The 20,513-nt window shown below is 49.6% G+C and overlaps 1 protein-coding gene across 3 annotated transcripts in view; it reads right to left on the reverse strand.

Moving 5' to 3' along the window:
- Positions 1–15,044, reverse strand: part of LOC139749575 (protein O-linked-mannose beta-1,2-N-acetylglucosaminyltransferase 1-like) — a 29,021-nt gene extending 13,977 nt beyond the window's left edge. The window contains exons 1-3 of one of the 3 annotated variants that reach the window (XM_071663659.1): positions 14,738–15,044; positions 12,111–12,187; positions 9,137–9,229 (exon numbers count right to left, since the gene is read on the reverse strand). In XM_071663659.1, coding sequence (XP_071519760.1) covers positions 9,137–9,229; positions 12,111–12,187; positions 14,738–14,867 — 300 coding nt within the window. In that variant the 5' untranslated portion in view covers positions 14,868–15,044. The remainder of the gene's footprint in view (positions 1–9,136; positions 9,230–12,110; positions 12,188–14,737) is intronic. The other 2 variants (XM_071663651.1, XM_071663641.1) reach the window with 2 other exon arrangements.
- Positions 15,045–20,513: the final 5,469 nt, after the last annotated feature.

Raw genomic sequence — 20,513 nt, forward strand, 5'->3', positions numbered from 1 at the left:
AGAGAGGAATCCTTCCAGTATCATTCAGTTTTACTGTAAATCTTAAGCCTGAAGTTTCTTGGAGTCGGATACTGGAAGGTTTACTGGAAGGTAAACTCACTGGAAGGTTTTCCAGTGAGTTTAAGTTATCGACGCAGATACAATTGTCTATATATCTACAGTTAATCTGGGATGACATGTTCTCAGGTCACAGTGTTGTAGTTTCGACATAAGACATAAATGCCTGTGTCAAGAGAAGCCCCAGGAGGGACCTCATGGCTATTCCATCCACCTGTCGGTAAAGTTTTCCACGAAGCCAGTAACACTACTGCTTCCGATTAGAATGGTTTACAAAGCCTTTGTCTATGGAATTTGACGTTGTTACTGATTCCAGGTGAAGTGGTCCGAGACGCCTGTTTTGTCTAAACCTGTGACTTCCTTAACTCGGCCTAAACTGCACCTGACGAAGGTCCTGGATATTTAACTTCGTGGTATACCTTTACGAGCAGTGTAGTGCCCGTCCACAGTACAGAGTTTTCTTATAAATTCTATATTTCTTATATGGATCAGGAAGTAGGCTACTTATATATTATGCATCAGGAAGTAGGTTAATGATCATCATGTAGTGTCTAGACATCAGGACACACTACGGTCTGAATTTCATCATTTCTCGGATCAAGATACATCCAAACCCAGATTTTCTGAATGAAAGCGAAACCTTTAGATTTAAAGATGAACCTTTCATGATAAACTCCTGAAAAAGATCTAAGTAACATCATTCTTTATTGTCAAGACTCTTAGATATTCCTGGTCTCTTCAAACTTGATTAGAACATCTATTTGGTCATACAAACTTCTAAACGCCTGTATCAGCAAGGAACATCCCCAGCTCTCACACCCGGAGGTGCCTGCTGGAGTCCTGGCTGTAAGGAGAGAGGCATAACACCTCGGCTTCTCCAGACATCCCTCATGGCTTGACATTAACTAACGTTGTGTTGTCACCCAACGAACCTATTCGTTCGATGATGTCGCCGTACGTATCCGGCTGATCCTCTGTGCGTGGCTTGGGTGTGCTGCCTGCCCTCGGGTCACACTGACACACACCTGGCGTCAGTTTTCCTCAGGTATTTCTTAAGTCTCCCGTCCTTCGTGTAGGTACGTACGTACAGTATGCTGTCAGATTACCACAAGCTTCTGTATTTATGATGCAAATGTGAGTGTTGAAGGATAGAAACCCATTTCCCCACCCTATATATCCTTTCCCTTTCCCTTCCTTATATTTTTGTTACCAAAAAACATCAGTTCCAAACAGTAATAGACCCCCCCAAGCCACACGCACCAGCGGGCAGTCAGTGAATGGAGACGACAGACCAGCTAGGCCCACTTTACCACCGCCCCGTGACGTGATATGCCTGGCCGGGTTGTTGTGTGGTCAGCAAGACCTGGTGTCACACACCTGCCCTCCTCATGTGTTATCTGTGGGTTGAAGGATATGAATGACGTCTCATCGCGGGGGTGGAACCGAACACCTGCTCGGTCTGGGGCCCACCGTCCTCGCCCTCCAGTAAGGAAGGAGATGCTCTCTCCACCTCCTGGGTTACACGTCTCACTCACCAAGACCACGTAATGAGGAATCTCTGCGGGAGGCTTCTGTAGGGCGTGCCTCTCCCCCACACCCCATGACGTCACAATGTTTGATTACGGCCTGTAAGTGAGGAGTTACTTGAAACTGGTACTGGTACCTGCAGGTATGAGTACTGGTACTTCCAGGTATGAGAACTGGTACCAGATCCATGATCTAACTGGGCTCACACTCCTCACCTACTGGGGAACGTTCAGTCCAGTCATGTCATGGATGTTTGATCTAGTCATGTCATGGATGGCAGGTCTTTATAAAACCCTAATATTATAAGTACGACGCATGAACCCAGGGTCGTCCCTTACCACACGTTGTACACCTCAGAGCGTTGACCTCCCGCCCTTGGGGGAGGGGTAAGTCCACCTAGTGCCCACCCTTACATGGCAGTCTTGAGGGAGCAGCAGATGTCGTCCCACACACACACTCAATTTTCTAAAATTTTCGGTTGCATCAAGTCGTTCTTGCTGATCAGGGAGTGAGTCGTGTCCCAGGCCCTCCTACCTCACTAGAGTAAGGGAGGGGGAGAGTTTGAGGGGTGGAGGCGCCCCCAGCTTGGGGACCCCAGCAGAAGACCTGGGTACGAGTCCCCCACGACCCTGCCTACATACCTACAGTGCCGTTAACGAGGTGTGAGTGTGGCCGGCCTGCCTGTGTGGATCAGCAGTCCTCCGGTGATAATATCTGGTCATACTTACATTAAACGAGGTGTGAGTGTGGCCGGCCACACTCACACTTAACCAGAGGTTGTCACATGGTGACGTGTGTATACACCAGATTGAGTGTCAGTAGGGTAGGTAGGGGAGGCCCATACACCAGTGTGGTCATACACCAGTGTGGTCATACACCAGTGTGGTCATACACCAGTGTGGTCATACACCAGTGGGGTCATACACCAGTGTGGTCATACACCAGTGTGGTCATACACCAGTGGGGTCATACACCAGTGTGGTCATACATCAGTGTGGTCATACACCAGTGTGGTCATACACCAGTGGGGTCATACACCAGTGTGGTCATACACCGGCGTGGTCATACACCAGTGTGGTCATACACCAGTGTGGTCATACACCAGTGTGGTCATACACCGGTGTGGTCATACACCAGTGTGGTCATACACCGGCGTGGTCATACACCAGTGTGGTCATACACCAGTGTGGTCATACACCAGTGTGGTCATACACCAGTGTGGTCATACACCAGTGTGGTCATACACCAGTGGGGTCATACACCAGTGTGGTCATACACCAGTGGGGTCATACACCAGTGTGGTCATACACCAGTGTGGTCATACACCAGTGTGGTCATACACCAGTGTGGTCATACATCAGTGTGGTCATACACCAGTGTGGTCATACACAGTGTGGTCATACACCAGTGGGGTCATACACCAGTGTGGTCATACACAGTGTGGTCATACACCAGTGTGGTCATACACCAGTGTGGTCATACACCAGTGTGGTCATACACCAGAGTGGTCATACACCAGTGTGGTCATACACCAGTGTGGTCATACACCAGTGTGGTCATACACCAGTGTGGTCATACACCAGTGTGGTCATACACCAGTGGGGTCATACACCAGTGTGGTCATACACAGTGTGGTCATACACCAGTGTGGTCATACACCAGTGTGGTCATACACCAGTGTGGTCATACACCAGTGTGGTCATACACCAGTGTGGTCATACACCAGTGTGGTCATACACCAGTGTGGTCATACACCAGTGGTGGTCATACACCGTGTGGTCATACACCATACACCAGTGTGGTCATACACCAGTGTGGTCCATACACCAGTGTGGTCATACACCAGTGTGGTCATACCCAGTGTGGTCACACAGTGTGGTCATACACCAGTGGGTCATACACCAGTGTGGTCATACACCAGTGTGGTCATACACCAGTGTGGTCATACACCAGTGTGGTCATACACCAGTGTGGTCATACACCAGTGTGGTCATACCCAGTGTGGTCATACACCAGTGTGGTCATACACCAGTGTGGTCATACACCAGTGTGGTCATACACCAGTGTGGTCATACACCAGTGTGGTCCATACACCAGTGTGGTCATACACCAGTGTGGTCATACACCAGTGTGGTCATACACCAGTGTGGTCATACACCAGTGTGGTCATACACCAGTGGGGTCATACACCAGTGTGGTCATACACCAGTGTGGTCATACACCAGTGTGGTCATACACCAGTGGGGTCATACACCAGTGTGGTCATACACCAGTGTGGTCATACACCAGTGTGGTCATACACCAGTGTGGTCATACACCAGTGTGGTCATACACCAGTGTGGTCATACACCAGTGTGGTCATACACCAGTGTGGTCATACACCAGTGTGGTCATACACCAGTGGGGTCATACACCAGTGTGGTCATACACCAGTGGGGTCATACACCAGTGTGGTCATACACCAGTGTGGTCATACACCAGTGTGGTCATACACCAGTGGGGTCATACACCAGTGTGGTCATACACCAGTGTGGTCATACACCAGTGGGGTCATACACCAGTGTGGTCATACACCAGTGGTATAACAGTGTGGTCATACACCAGTGGGTCATACACCAGTGTGGTCATACACCAGTGTGGGTCATACACCAGTGTGGTCATACACCAGTGTGGTCATACACCAGTGTGGTCATACACCAGTGGTGGTCATACACCAGTGTGGTCATACACCAGTGTGGTCATACACCAGTGTGGTCATACACCGTGGTCATACACCAGTGTGGTCATACACCAGTGTGGTCATACACCAGTGTGGTCATACACCAGTGGGTCATACACCAGTGTGGTCATACACCAGTGTGGTAGTTCATACACCAGTGTGGTCATACACAGTGGGTCATACACCAGTGTGGTCATACACCAGTGGGTCATACACCAGTGTGGTCATACACCAGTGTGGTCATACACCAGTGTGGTCATACACCAGTGTGGTCATACACCAGTGTGGTCATACACCAGTGTGGTCATACACCAGTGTGGTCATACACCAGTGTGGTCATACACCAGTGTGGTCATACACCAGTGTGGTCATACACCAGTGTGGTCATACACCAGTGTGGTCATACACCAGTGTGGTCATACACCAGTGTGGTCATACACCAGTGTGGTCATACACCAGTGTGGTCATACACCAGTGTGGTCATACACCAGTGTGGTCATACACCAGTGTGGTCATACACCAGTGTGGTCATACACCAGTGTGGTCATACACCAGTGTGGTCATACACCAGTGTGGTCATACACCAGTGTGGTCATACACCAGTGGGGTCATACACCAGTGTGGTCATACACCAGTGTGGTCATACACCAGTGTGGTCATACACCAGTGTGGTCATACACCAGTGTGGTCATACACCAGTGTGGTCATACACCAGTGTGGTCATACACCAGTGTGGTCATACACCAGTGTGGTCATACACCAGTGTGGTCATACACCAGTGTGGTCATACACCAGTGTGGTCATACACCAGTGTGGTCATACACCAGTGTGGTCATACACCAGTGTGGTCATACACCAGTGTGGTCATACACCAGTGTGGTCATACACCAGTGTGGTCATACACCAGTGTGGTCATACACCAGTGTGGTCATACACCAGTGTGGTCATACACCAGTGTGGTCATACACCAGTGTGGTCATACACCAGTGTGGTCATACACCGGTGTGGTCATACACCAGTGTGGTCATACACCAGTGTGGTCATACACCAGTGTGGTCATACACAGTGTGGTCATACACCAGTGTGGTCATACACCAGTGTGGTCATACACCAGTGTGGTCATACACCAGTGTGGTCATACACCAGTGTGGTCATACACCAGTGTGGTCATACACCAGTGTGGTCATACACCAGTGTGGTCATACACCAGTGTGGTCATACACCAGTGTGGTCATACAACAGTGGGGTCATACACCAGTGTGGTCATACACCGTGTGGTCATACACCAGTGTGGTCATACACCAGTGGGGTCATACACCAGTGTGGTCATACACCAGTGGGGTCATACACAGTGTGGTCATAACCAGTGGGTTCATACACCAGTGTGGTCATACACCAGTGTGGTCATACACCAGTGTGGGTCATACACCAGTGTGGTCATACACCAGTGTGGTCATACACCAGTGTGGTCATACACCAGTGTGGGTCATACACAGAGTGGTCATACACCAGTGTGGTCATACACCAGTGTGGTCATACACCAGTGGGGTCATACACCAGTGTGGTCATACCCAGTGTGGTCATACACCAGTGTGGTCATACCCCCAGTGGGGTCATACACCAGTGTGGTCATACACCAGTGTGGTATACACCCAGTGTGGTCATACACCCAGTGTGGTCATACACCAGTGTGGTCATACACAGTGGGGTCATACACCAGTGTGGTCATTACACAGTGTGGTCATACACCAGTGTGGTCATACACCAGTGTGGTCATACACCAGTGTGGGTCATACGACCAGTGTGGTCATACACCAGTGGGGTCATACACCATTGTGGTCATACACCAGTGTGTCATACACCGATGTGGTCATACACCAGTGTGGTCATACACCAGTGTGGTCATACACCAGTGTGGTCATACACCAGTGTGGTCATACACCAGTGTGGTCATACACCAGTGGGGTCATACACCAGTGTGGTCATACACCAGTGGGGTCATACACCAGTGTGGTCATACACCAGTGTGGTCATACCCAGTGTGGTCATACACCAGGTGGTCATACACCAGTGTGGTCATACACCAGTGTGGTCATACACCAGTGTGGTCATACACCAGTGTGGTCATTACACCAGTGTGGTCATACACCAGTGTGGTCATACACCAGTGTGGTCATACACCAGTGTGGGTCATACACCCAGTGTGGTCATACACCAGTGGTGGTCATACACCAGTGTGGTCATACACCAGTGTACACCAGTGGGTCATACACCAGTGTGGTCATCACACCAGTGTGGTCATACACCAGTGTGGTCATACACCAGTGTGGTCATACACCAGTGTGGTCATACACCAGTGTGGTCATACACCAGTGTGGTCATACACCAGTGTGGTCATACACCAGTGTGGTCATACACCAGTGTGGTCATACACCAGTGTGGTCATACACCAGTGGGGTCATACACCAGTGTGGTCAAACACCAGTGTGGTCATACACCAGTGTGGTCATACACCAGTGTGGTCATACACCAGTGTGGTCATACACCAGTGTGGTCATACACCAGTGTGGTCATACACCAGTGGGGTCATACACCAGTGTGGTCATACACCAGTGTGGTCATACACCAGTGTGGTCATAATGTTGACAGGATTTCCCACGAGAGACAGAATGAAGCAAAAGTGACCATGTTGTTGTTGTCACTGGTGCCACGAGTGTGTACTCAAGAGGGTGTACATGTATGTACCTTTGTACACCTGGAAAGTTAAGTGTATGTTAGGCGTTATACAGTGTTACTTCTACTGTGTCACATAACACAAATATCGGAAAGGACTTCGTAACACTCCACTGACGGAAAGGACCACTGTATGACCTGCCACTTACCCATGTTTAGTGTGTGGATTAAGTGGTCCAGTGACCAGGTGGCTCACCTGGTGGATGGAGGGTACTAACCACGTGGCTCACCTGGTGGATGGAGGGTACTGACCACGTGGCTCACCTGGTGGATGGAGGGTACTAACCACGTGGCTCACCTGGTGGATGGAGGGTACTGACCACGTGGCTCACCTGGTGGATGGAGGGTACTAACCACGTGGCTCACCTGGTGGATGGAGGGTACTGACCACGTGGCTCACCTGGTGGATGGAGGGTACTGACCACGTGGCTCACCTGGTGGATGGAGGGTACTGACCACGTGGCTCACCTGGTGGATGGAGGGTACTGACTACGTGGCTTACCTGGTGGATGGAGGGTACTAACCATGTGGCTCACCTGGTGGATGGAGGGTACTAACCACGTAGCTCACCTGTTGGATGGAGGGTACTAACCACGTGGCTCACCTGGTGGATGGAGGGTACTAACCACGTGGCTCACCTGGTGGATGGAGGGTACTGACCACGTGGCTCACCTGGTGGATGGAGGGTACTAACCACGTGGCTTACCTGGTGGATGGAGGGTACTGACCACGTGGCTCACCTGGTGGATGGAGGGTACTAACCACGTGGCTTACCTGGTGGATGGAGGGTACTGACCACGTGGCTCACCTGGTGGATGGAGGGTACTAACCACGTGGCTCACCTCGTGGATGGAGGGTACTGACCACGTGGCTCACCTGATGGATGGAGGGTACCAACCAAGTGGCTCACCTGGTGGATGTAGGGTACTGACCACGTGGCTCACCTGGTGGATGGAGGGTACTGACCACGTGGCTCACCTGGTGGATGTAGGGTACTGACCACGTGGCTCACCTGGTGGATGGAGGGTACTGACCACGTGGCTCACCTGGTGGATGGAGGGTACTGACCACGTGGCTTACCTGGTGGATGGAGGGTACTGACCACGTGGCTCACCTGGTGGATGGAGGGTACTGACCACGTAGCTCACCTGGTGGATGGAGGGTACTGACCACGTGGCTCACCTGGTGGATGGAGGGTACTGACCACGTGGCTCACCTGGTGGATGGAGGGTACTAACCACGTAGCTCACCTGGTGGATGGAGGGTACTGACCACGTGGCTCACCTGGTGGATGGAGGGTACTGACCACGTGGCTCACCTCGTGGATGGAGGGTACTGACCACGTGGCTCACCTGGTGGATGGAGGGTACTGACCACGTGGCTCACCTGGTGGATGGAGGGTACTGACCACGTGGCTCACCTGGTGGATGGAGGGTACTAACCATGTGGCTCACCTGGTGGATGGAGGGTACTGACCACGTGGCTTACCTGGTGGATGGAGGGTACTGACCACGTGGCTCACCTGGTGGATGGACGGTACTAACCACGTGGCTCACCTGGTGGATGGAGGGTACCGACCACGTGGCTCACCTGGTGGATGGAGGGTACTGACCACGTGGCTCACCTGGTGGATGGAGGGTACTGACCACGTGGCTCACCTGGTGGATGGAGGGTACTGACCACGTGGCTCACCTGGTGGATGGAGGGTACTGACCACGTGGCTCACCTGGTGGATGGAGGGTACTGACCACGTGGCTCACCTGGTGGATGGAGGGTACTGACCACGTGGCTCACCTGGTGGATGGAGGGTACTGACCACGTGGCTTACCTGGTGGATGGAGGGTACTGACCACGTGGCTCACCTGGTGGATGGAGGGTACTGACCACGTGGCTCACCTGGTGGATGGAGGGTACTAACCAGGTGGCTCATCTGGTGGATGGAGGGTACTGACCACGTGGCTCACCTGGTGGATGGAGGGTACTGACCACGTGGCTCACCTGGTGGATGGAGGGTACTAACCAGGTGGCTCACCTGGTGGATGGAGGGTACTGACCAGGTGGCTCACCTGGTGGATGGAGGGTACTGACCACGTGGCTCACCTGGTGGATGATGACAACGTAGAGGCCCAGGTTGGTGTGGTTGGTGAGGCTGGCGTCGGGGGCCTCCGGGTACACGTCCGTGATCACCACACTCTGTACACCAGGACAAACGTGTGTACATTACTCTCATACTACACCCTACACCTGGAGCATGACTCTCATACTACACCCTACACCTGGAGCATGACTCTCATACTACACCCTACACCTGGAGCATGACTCTCATACTACACCCTACACCTGGAGCATGACTCATACTACACCCTACACCTCAACCTACACTTTGTGTTACTCAAAAGGACGTACTCAGCTTCCTCATGTACGTATGCTCCTCACACGCTGTGTGTGAGTCATTATAGTAACTCATGTGAGTCATTATGGTAACTCATGTGAGTCATTCTGGTAACTCATGTGAATCATTATGGTAACTCAGGATGGCTAGGTGGACTGGAAACGTGACACAAACGTTCGTATCTCTCCCTCAGCAGTAGCAACCCAGACCACGACCTGGTGGCTGTCATCCCCTGCTACACCAGGACCTGGTGGCTGTCATCCCCTGCTACACCAGGACCTGGTGGCTGTCATCCCCTGCTACACCAGGACCTGGTGGCTGTCATCCCCTGCTACACCAGGACCTGGTGGCTGTCATCCCCTGCTACACCAGGACCTGGTGGCTGTCATCCCCTGCTACACCAGGACCTGGTGGCTGTCATCCCCTGCTACACCAGGACCTGGTGGCTGTCATCCCCTGCTACACCAGGACCTGGTGGCTGTCATCCTCTGCTACACCAGGACCTGGTGGCTGTCATCCCCTGCTACACCAGGACCTGGTGGCTGTCATCCCCTGCCACAGCATGAGGGACTCAACGTACCCTGCAGGCCTCATACATGTTCATGATGAGAAACATCGCCGTACTGAGTCTGGCTCTTGGTCTGTGGAGGGAGGGCGAGAACCTGTGCCTCAGTGTACGACCTGCGCTCTGCCACACTCCACAACACCTGCCACACTGGGTTGTGTGTTGGCAGTTGTCAACATCTAGTATGAATGTTTCACATCCTTCCACCATGCTTCACCTTACCATCAAACTGTCTCTCTGTCTCCACATTATGTCCTGGTATCTTCCCCCACCACCTGCCTCCCCATGTTGTGCTGCAGTCGCCCCAGCCTGCCTCCCATCTCCCCGGTCTCTCTTTCAGTCTCGGCAGCCGCTGCTCTAATGTTTTTACCATTGCAGAACATTTGTGTTTACTTAAGGTTCCTCTCATGTCATCTCTCTGGTCTCCCCTCTGGTCTGGTCTGGCCTGTGGTCTGGTCTGGCATCTGGTCTGGTCTCCCCTCTGGTTTGGTCTGGCCTGTGGTCTGGTCTGGCCTCTGGTTTGGTCTCCCCTCTGGTTTGGTCTGGCCTGTGGTCTGATCTGGCCTGTGGTCTGGTCTGGCCTCTGGTTTGGTCTGGCCTCTGGTTTGGTCTGGCCTCTGGTTTGGTCTGGCCTGTGGTCTGGTCTGGCCTCTGGTTTGGTCTGGCCTCTGGTTTGGTCTGGCCTGTAGGTTGGTCTGGCCTGTAGTCTGGTCTGGCCTGTGGTCTGGTCTGGCCTCTGGTTTGGTCTGGCCTCTGGTCTGGTCTGGCCTCTGGTTTGGTCTGGCCTCTGGTCTGGTCTGGCCTCTGGTTTGGTCTGGCCTCTGGTCTGGTCTGACCTGTGGTCTGGTCTGGCCTGTGATCTCTTCACTGATCCTTCATTTTTGTTTATATTCTTTGTCAGGGACGAGAGTCGTCCTCGAGGACAGACAGACCTTCACTGATGAATGATAAATCTGTGTAAACAGACCGAGGCTTCAGGAAAGACGAAGACAATTGGTCCACCAGGTTTGGTGGAGGTGGAAACCTTGCCTTTCAGATAGGGTCAGAACGTTGTTTGTTAAGGGAGACATGAGATGGTACAGAGCCCCAGAGTTTAGTAAAGGAGGTAAAGAAACAAAGAACACAAGGTGAGCTCGGTAATGACGCTTGATGAGGGACAGAGAACCAACAGTGTGGCGCAGCGTCAGGCACGTAGGTCAAGTGAGACAGTTGATAAGGCGGATCACTGTGGCTCTCCTCTCCCTACAGTACCTGAGTCTGTGTGTGGGGTTCATCCTTTCCCCTTCCCCTCCACCTTGCGTCGTGTGTCTGTGTCTGGGGTTCATCCTCTCCCCTTCCCCCCACCTCACGTGTTGTGTCTGTGTCTGGGGTTCATCCTAACCCCCCCCCCCACCCCACACACACACACACACACACACACACCTTACGTGTTGTGTCTGGGGTTGACGCTATTCCCCCGCACAGTAACGTCCTACTGTACAAATTGATTTGTTAAGATGATATGTTGATGTCATCATGGAGGCCACACCTCCTCTCTTGTCATCATGGAGGCCACACCTCCTCTCTTGTCATCATGGAGGCCACACCTCCATTCTTCATGACACATTAATAATGTATTATGTACATGTTTGTCATCTGTAACCATAACTCTTCTCTGCTATGATAACTACAGTCACATGACTGTACCCATCAGTATTCTATAAGAGTCACGTACACATAATTGAACCCTACACACGATACAAGACAATAGGATAATGATCAAGTGAATGTGAATGTGGGATGAACCGCTTGATGGTATTAAACATGCACAGAGTTATCCTGTTTTCATTTCAGATCAAAAAAAAGTTAATTTACTGTCTGTAGAGACACGTATGGCCACGTAGTCAACAACCAGGTTTGGATGATATAAGTGTTGCACAGACAACATTTGTGACGTGTTCAGTGGTATACATCTCCCGCCTTAACCTCATCAATATCTGTGATCCTTGACGTGTATAAATGAACAGCTCCCTGCCCCAGGTCGTGAATTGTGCTGTGTATAACCAAACAATGAATAACAGACGATGATGAAGGAATTTTAGTTCAGACATTGAATAAGACAACTTGGCGCTACCTACCGAGAAGTTGGTGGTGAGGAGAGCTGCCTCCCTGCTGGACCTGACGCTCACCAGCAGACCTCGAGGCTGCAGCGCTTCTGTGTAGACCAGAGAAGGTTCTATGTAGCAGGTCACCGGGCTCATGTAAGGCTGTTATATACCAGGTCACGTCACAACCCGAACACATATGTGTGGCTTGCAACACACCTGCCTCCTTGCAACACTCTCTCACTGATCTTTGTAGTGTTCATGTTATCCACTTGTTCTGTACTGTTCATGAACTTCACATTCATGTACCAGGAACGTGTGCATGTGTAAGAATGTGTAGTGCCACCCGTGAACGTACACTGTACAGGGCCAGGTACAGTCTGGCTGGTGAGGCCCCTGGGGAACAAGGGTGTGCGTGTATGTGGGGAAACAGGAAGAAATAGGCTGTGTCTGGAGAAATTATTGTTTGTAATCTTTAATCTTTATTAATCATGACAGTTTTCCCTGGAGAGGGCGCGACTGGATCAGACATCAAGTTGGAGGATCACTAAGAAGAACGATGAAGAGTCTTTCATGAAGAACTGGTTAACCTGAAGTTGTCGTCCTGAAGCAGAGTGTGGACCTGGGTAGTGTGAGGTGCGGCCGGGCCAAGTGCTCGGCTGCCACCCCCTGTAGCCATGCCAACCTCCCAGCCTCACCACCACCTGAACCTGGTACCTGTTACGCTGACTCCCCAGGTGCCACTACCACCTGCCTGGCCTACACTCATCCTACCTCACACTAGCAGCCAACTCTCGGGAGCAAAAAAAATAAGTAATACCTATAGAAGAGGGAAAGCGAACCAACATTTCGACGTAGGGCAAGGGGGTCAAGTTTGGAACTTAACCTGGGACAGTTTATAAGTCGGACCGCTTCGAATCCACTCTGTCAAGTCGAGACGCAGAGCTGGAACCATCGCAGATGTGAGAGCAGTACTCCACATGGACGAATCAGTCCCATGTATAAACGGAGCAAGTGCTCCGAAGAGAAGTTTCGACACTGAAACAGGACACCCAATTTTTTAGAGGCCGACTTAACTATTCCCGTAATGTGGGTTTCCAAGAAAGACTGGATGTTACAGTAATACCAAGTATGTTCATTCAGTCATGAGGTGGAATTATAGAACAGTCAAAGGAGAGATGAGAGTTGTGAGTTTTCGAAGAGAGGTGGGTAGAAATTGGGTCTTGGAGGCATTAGACTTTACAAGATTTTGTGTACCCCACTGAGATATCCTTTCCAAGTTTGTCTTTATTGAGAAAGTTGTGTCAAGACGATATGTAGATCGAGCGAGAGAAGAGGGAGCAGAAGTGAAGGATGCGGATGAATGCATACTCCTCTAACATCTCTCTTACCCTATCATTTCTTATTCGATCATTTCTACTCTTGAGGGACACCGCTATTGATGGAGAAAAGAGGGGAGGCTGATCCATCAGCAACCACGGAGATAGATCGGCCAGAAAAGAAGCTAGATATGAAGGAGCACAGTGAGGGAGGGAAGCCAAAAGAGGGGAGCTGAGAGATGAGACCCCGATGCCACACTCTGTCAGAAGCTTTGGATATATCAAGGGAAACTACACTTGACTTCCCAGCATCTTACAAGGATGTTGACCAGACATTAGTAAGAAAGATGTTAATTAATATCACCAGTGGATCTCGCCCTACGAAAGCCGTACTGGTGATCAGAGAGAAGACTGTGATTTTCGAGGTGTTTAAGGATGTGGAAGTTGATGATGGATTCAAAGACTTTGGAAATGGTAGATGTCAAAGCAATAGACCGAACAATCTACAATGCCTGCACCACACTCGACAATATCTACAAAATACCTGCACATCACACCCCACAATACCTGCACCACACTCCACAATACCTACAAAATACCTGCATCAATACCTACTATACATACATCACACACTACAGTACCTACACTACACACTCTACAGTACCTACACCACGCACTCCACAATACCTAACCGCACACTCCACAATACCTTTCCACTCATTCTACAATACCTACACCACACACTCCACAATACCTTCCCACACACCTTACAATACCTTCCCACACACTATACACTCCACAATACCCACACCACACATTCCACAGTACCTACACGACACACTTCACAATACCCACACCACACACTCGACAGTACCCACACCACACACCTGGTCTATTATATCTAACCCTCCCCTTCCACCCAAAACTTCCCTTCCCATGTCCATCCCTCCTCCCTCCTCTGTGATTATCCTCTTAAAGAGGGCAACATTGGTGGTAGACCGTCTCCATACAGCAGGGACCCAACACAGGAAAGAGGCTGCTATATTCTTTTTCACTTTGTTTTCCTGGAACATTTTCGTGTGTGGTAATAAGACAAACCTTCCTCTTTCCTGGTTCTTGTGGGTGTCAAGTTTCCTTAAGGAAACTAGAGACGGATTTTCTTGGTTGAGTTTCTGTATTGATTATATGTTGATCAAGAAATAGGCTGGATTACATGTGAGGGGATGATGGTGTATAAGATTATTATTGATATCTTTCTCGACATCTTTAGTTCGATACGAACGTTATCTATCATAAACCACCTGTTATCTGGTGTGAGATACACTGTAATACCTGCATTACCTTGTGGCACACTGGACGTGATGGGACCTCCCGCCTGGGATGCCTCCACATCACCGTCCCGTGCCAGACACTCCACCTGGGGCACGGACCACGAGATGAACACCAGCAAGATCTTTACACTTTCCCACATTGTGTTGTGCTGGGTCGCTGGTGAGTGGCCTCACGCAGGTGTCGTCATCGTCATCACTACACAACACTCTGATCATGTCCTCACTCTCCAAGACACTGGCCACCACCACCCCAGGAGCACAACCTGAACTTGGCTGCGACTAATATTACCACAAACTTCCTCAAGTGGGCGGTGGCAACGGTGAAACCTCCAGAGAAAACGGAGCTGGAAGAACGTGATGTTATGACGTATTTGTGGGGCAGGCAGGAGGTCCAGGCGAGAGCCAGGTGACAGATGACCTGATGGTCTCAGACGAGTAGGATACCTGCACCAGGAGAGTAGGTGTGTCCTAATGATGATTAGATATAACCCATGAGAATGACGACCAGACCTTACGGCAGAAGGCATCTCCTCACCCGCTGCTCCCTCCAGCAGTGACCCAGGAAGAACCTAGTGTGCCGCCCACCTGTGACGGGTCGTTAGCGCCTTCATGTGCCTTCCCTCCCTCCCGTGCTGCTACACCCCAGCAACCCTCCCTCCCGTGCTGCTACACCCCAGCAACCCTCCCTCCCGTGCTGCTACACCCCAGCAACCCTCCCTCCCGTGCTGCTACACCCCAGCAACCCTCCCTCCCGTGCTGTTACACCCCAGCAACCCTCCCTCCCGTGCTGCTACACCCCAGCAACCCTCCCTCTCGTGCTGCTACACCCCAGCAACCCTCCCTCCCGTGCTGCTACACCCCAGCAACCCTCCCTCCCGTGCTGTTACACCCCAGCAACCCTCCCTCTCGTGCTGCTACACCCCAGCAACCCTCCCTCCCGTGCTGCTACACCCCAGCAACCCTCCCTCCCGTGCTGCTACACCGGTCATAGCCCACTAGTTACCCCAGCAATCCTCTCTCAGCTGTGTACCATATCATCCATACTCAGTCACGTCGTGTGCCCACTATCCATCACACCACACAGCACTACACACTCTCTCCTACTGTCAGGATGCATTATTTCTCTAGTACCAGATGGTAATTTCTCCTCTGTTGTATTATTCATAATAATAAACAGGGCAGGACCAAGCACTCCTCCCTGTGGCCTTCATAACATTCCACCATCACTCCCTCGAAGAGACTCCATGGCAACACACCCTTGCTGTTCTTCCACTCAGATAACCGTGACCATCTCCAGAACCATCCTCCCACTTCCTTCTGAACCTTCTGGTTCCATGATCACAAGCCATTGACCTTTACTGACTTCTTCCTTAACGTCGATGATAACGGATCACACATCTGCAATATTAATTGGCATTGTCAACACTTGTGCCTCCTTTATGACTGAAGCTATTCATAGCCTTTGGTAAATATATTTACAAGTGTCCTCTCTGGGAGCAACACAAACAGGAAGTGACATTTGTTGCCCTCCTTACAATGCCTCTCCTCCGTTCCCTCTGCTATGGACATGACCAATATTGTTTCCAGGACACAGACAACTGCCCGACGTCCACAACGTCTTAGGAAAGTTCCTCCAATGATCTAACTCATTTCTGTAGGCTTCCTTCTTCTCTCACTCGATCTGCATCTCGTCTTGACACAACTTCCTCGGGAAACTCAGACTTGGGTAGGATTTATCAAAGGGGTCGGCGAAATCATGGTTGTTGGATGCCTCCAAGACCCAGTTTCTACCCAGCTCTCTGTCGAAAATTCCTCGCAGTTTTCCACTCTCCTTTGATGGATCTTTAATTCCACCTTTAGACTCAATTAATATACTTGTCATTATTGTAACATGCACACTACTTGGAATCCCCACATGACGACAGTAGCCAAATACGCCTCTTAAGAAACTAGAAGTCTTGTTTAGATGTCGGAACTTCATTTCTTCTAACAGTTGCTCCGTATATACAAAGGTTTGATCTGCCCTTGTACAGAGTACTGCTCACATGGTTGTTCTAGCTCGGCATCCTTACTTGACAAAGTTGAGTCGAAAGCGGTCCAACTTATCAGCCTTCCTAGGCTAACTTCAAAGCTTGACCCATTTTCCCCACGCCGCAACGTTCGTTCACTTTCCCTCTTCTATAGACATTACTTTGGTTTTTGCTGCCTGTGTGCCCCTCACCACCAGCTAGACCACGCAATACTCGGTAAGCTGCTGCGTCACATGATTACTGCGTGGCCGTTGGCAACTCAGGGGTAGGCCAATTTGATAACTATTTCTTTCTCTGCATCTCAACCTTCTTACATCTTTCCCAATGACTATGACCTGGCACGTTTCAAAAGACAGTTTTTTTTTCACTTCCTCCAATATTTATTAATAGTTTTCCTTGTCTCTTCTGTCTCCTTTTCTGTAACATTTATATATTTCAGTTAAGGCCCGGCCTCAATGTACACTTTTGTCCATGGCTGGAGCCTTCAACGTAAAAAAAAATGATTGGGTTGATAAGGATGCTTTGTGGAAAGTGTTCCGAATACATAGTGTGAGAAAAGTTGCTGTAGACAGTGAAAAGTTTTTACCAAAAGAGTAAGGCGTGTGTACTAGTAGATAGAGAGGAGGGTGAGTGGTTCCAGGAAAGGCGTGTGTGTGAGTAGGTAGAGAGGAGGGTGAGTGGTTCCATGTGAGTAAGGCGTGTGTGTGAGTAGGTAGAGAGGAGGGTGAGTGGTTCCATGTGGGTAAGGCGTGTGTGCGAGTAGATAGAGAGGAGGGTCAGTGGTTTCAGTGAGTAAGGCGTGTGTGCGAGTAGGTAGAGAGGGGTGTGAGTGGTTCCAGGTGAGTAAGGCGTGTGTGTGAGTAGGTGGAGTGGAGGGTGAGTGGTTCCATGTGAGTAAGGCGTATGTGCAAGTAGATAGAGAGTAGAGTGAGTGGTTCCAGGTGAGTAAGGCGTGTGTGCTAGTAAGTAGAGAGGAGGGCGAGTGGTTCCCAGCGAAGGTGGGTCTGCGGCAGGGGTGTGTGATGTGAGCATGGCTGTTTGATTCGTTTGTGGATGGGGTAGTAAGGGAGGGAAATACAAGGATCTTGGAGAGAGGGGCAGGTATGCAGTCTGCAGGTGGTGAGGAGGCATGGGGAGTGAGTCGTTGTTTGCAGATGACACGACACTGGTGGCAGATTCGAGTGGAAACCTTTTAAAGTTGATATGTGAGTTTGGGAGAAAGTGAGCACAAGGAGAAGTTTGAGAGTAAATGTGAAAAAAAACCAAGATTATTAGGTTCAGCAGACAGGTTACTTGGGGTGGGAGTTTGAAAATAGAAACCCCAGTGGAAATGGGGTGCTCTGGATACCTAGGAGTGGACACGGCAGCGAATGGAACCATAGAAACGAAAATGAGTCATAGGGCTGGGAAGAGGGCGAAGGTTCTGGGAGCACTGAGGAACGTTTGGAAAGAGAGGTTATCATCTGGGAGGGTGAAGATGGGTATGCTTGAAGATACAGTGATACCAAAGACGTTGTGTGGATGCGAGACATGGGGTATAGAATGAGTATGTTTGGAAGAGGGTGAATGTGTTGGAAATGTTTGAGTGTTGTATGTGGTATGAGGAGGGTTAATCGAGCAAATAATGAGAGAGAGAGAGAGAGAGAGAGAGAGAGAGAGAGAGAGAGAGAGAGAGAGAGAGAGAGAGAGAGAGAGAGAGAGAGAGAGGTGATAAGAACAGTGTGGGTGAGAGATCTGCAGAGGATGGTGCTGAAATGATTCGGATATATGGAGAGAATGAGTGAGAAGAGGTTGGGAGTGGAGGCGATAGGGAGGAAAGGGAGACCAAATGAAAGATGAAAGGACGGAGTGAATGAGAATTTGAGTGCTCAGGGCCTGAACACGCAGGGGGGGGGGGGGGGGCGTGCACGGGAGGGTTAATTAAAACTGATACAGACCACATGAAGCGGCCGTGGAAAACCTGGGTCTCGCCCTCGCCATTTCGCATGAACGTGAGGGTTTCATCCTAGCCTACACAGACGGTTTTCTTCGGCTTTTGGGAGGCCGCTCGTGGGGAAGGCATGAACTAGTGGTGTTGTGGGTTTGTGGTTTTGTTCTTGCTAACACTTGAGGGAGTCTCGTCGTACCTGCTGTGTGTTGTTCTTGCCAACGCCAGGCAAATTGATTTGGCATCTGGGAGGCCCCTGCTGGTGACTTAGGTGAGGGTATTTTATACTGGCCAACACCAGACGATTTTGTTCAGCTGTTGGGAGACCCCTGGAGGAAAGGTCTGTGGGGCCTGGTTGTGGAGAGGGGCTGTGGTCTCCTTGTGGTATACACGACAGATGGTGAATGTATGTGAGCGAATGAGCCTTTTTTTTTCCACCTGTTCCTGACCCTACTTCGTTAAAATGGGAAACGGCAAATAGGAATGAAGGAAAGGTGAAGGCTCTTGCACTTGAAAAGATTGATGGACTAAAATGATATTGTTCGTGGCTTTACTGATGGTGGTCAAGGTAATGTCAGAAGTGGAATGGGATTTGTAATATGGATCAATTCTGTCATGTCTAATATGTCGCGCCATATCCACGACTTACATCATTTTCACCAAAAGTTATAAGAAAAGTTTTCAGGTTTTTCTCTTTGAAAATTCTGCAAGTGTGTCTCTGCTCTATCCACACTAACTAATCCATGAGTTTCTCTTCTTGTGTCACAATGAGCCATGGTAGGTGCCAGTAGATGTTAGTGTTTGACGTATGTACTTTGAAAACTTAATAGTTATCTTCCTGTTTCCCTCCCAGCCTGTTTGTGGTTCTTAGTATTTTGATATTCTGTTCCTGGGCTACTCTGATTTGCTGCCTTTAGGGCCATTTTTTTTTTTCGCTTTATTTTAAAGTATCCTTATTTATGGTCAAAACATGTCCTTAGTTCTGGTTTTGAACACTTTCACTAAAATATTTTCATGCTCACTATCCCTATTACCTTTTCCAAGAAAAATCACCAGCTTTGAGTAAGTTTCTCAAAGATAGTCTTTCCTCAAACTATTGTTATCTTTCCTAAACTGGGCTCAGCTCTGTTATAGTATTTCCCTCTCTCACTATATCATTTATTGCTGAATAAAATTAGAAGATAAAGTTTCATGCATTACGATGGCTCCTGCTCAAGGGCTTTGGTAGAAAGTGTCTTGTGTCATGTCGCCGCCCAGTTCATGAATTTAGATCTAATATTTGGGTCTCTACCTACATATTGAAAGCAAATATTCTTCATCAATACGCTATATAAATATTACATTCTGGGACCAGGCATTATTCTATTGATGAAAGAACCCCCCAAAAAAATAGCAACGTGGCCTCTGATATTACCAACTGACCAGATGGTAAATTGTAGCTTTTTTTTTTACTGTAGCACACAATATTCCACTCTTGCGAGAGTTACTTTGGTATTTGACTTAACCAGAGTAAGTAATGTGAACTAATATCACTTTGCACGCACAAAATGCATTTATATAATTAAAAATAAAAATTCTCAATATTAGCGCCACGTTAAGGTGTAGAGTGGAGGGATGGTGTGCATTATTTCACATACTGCGCAAAACACTTGTGTAAAGATTGACGCCCTGAAGTAGACGTTTCTAGTCTCATATATGAACATTGTATTTATTACCCAGGAATATTAAGGTTATAGATAAAGTAGGCTCACTCTAATGTTTCTACGGCTTAGATTAGAAAAATATTATTTTCCGGATAACTTAATGGGATAGAAAGAACCATCTCTCCA

Source organism: Panulirus ornatus, chromosome 1, assembly GCF_036320965.1.
Source record: "Panulirus ornatus isolate Po-2019 chromosome 1, ASM3632096v1, whole genome shotgun sequence".
Taxonomy (NCBI): domain Eukaryota; kingdom Metazoa; phylum Arthropoda; class Malacostraca; order Decapoda; family Palinuridae; genus Panulirus; species Panulirus ornatus.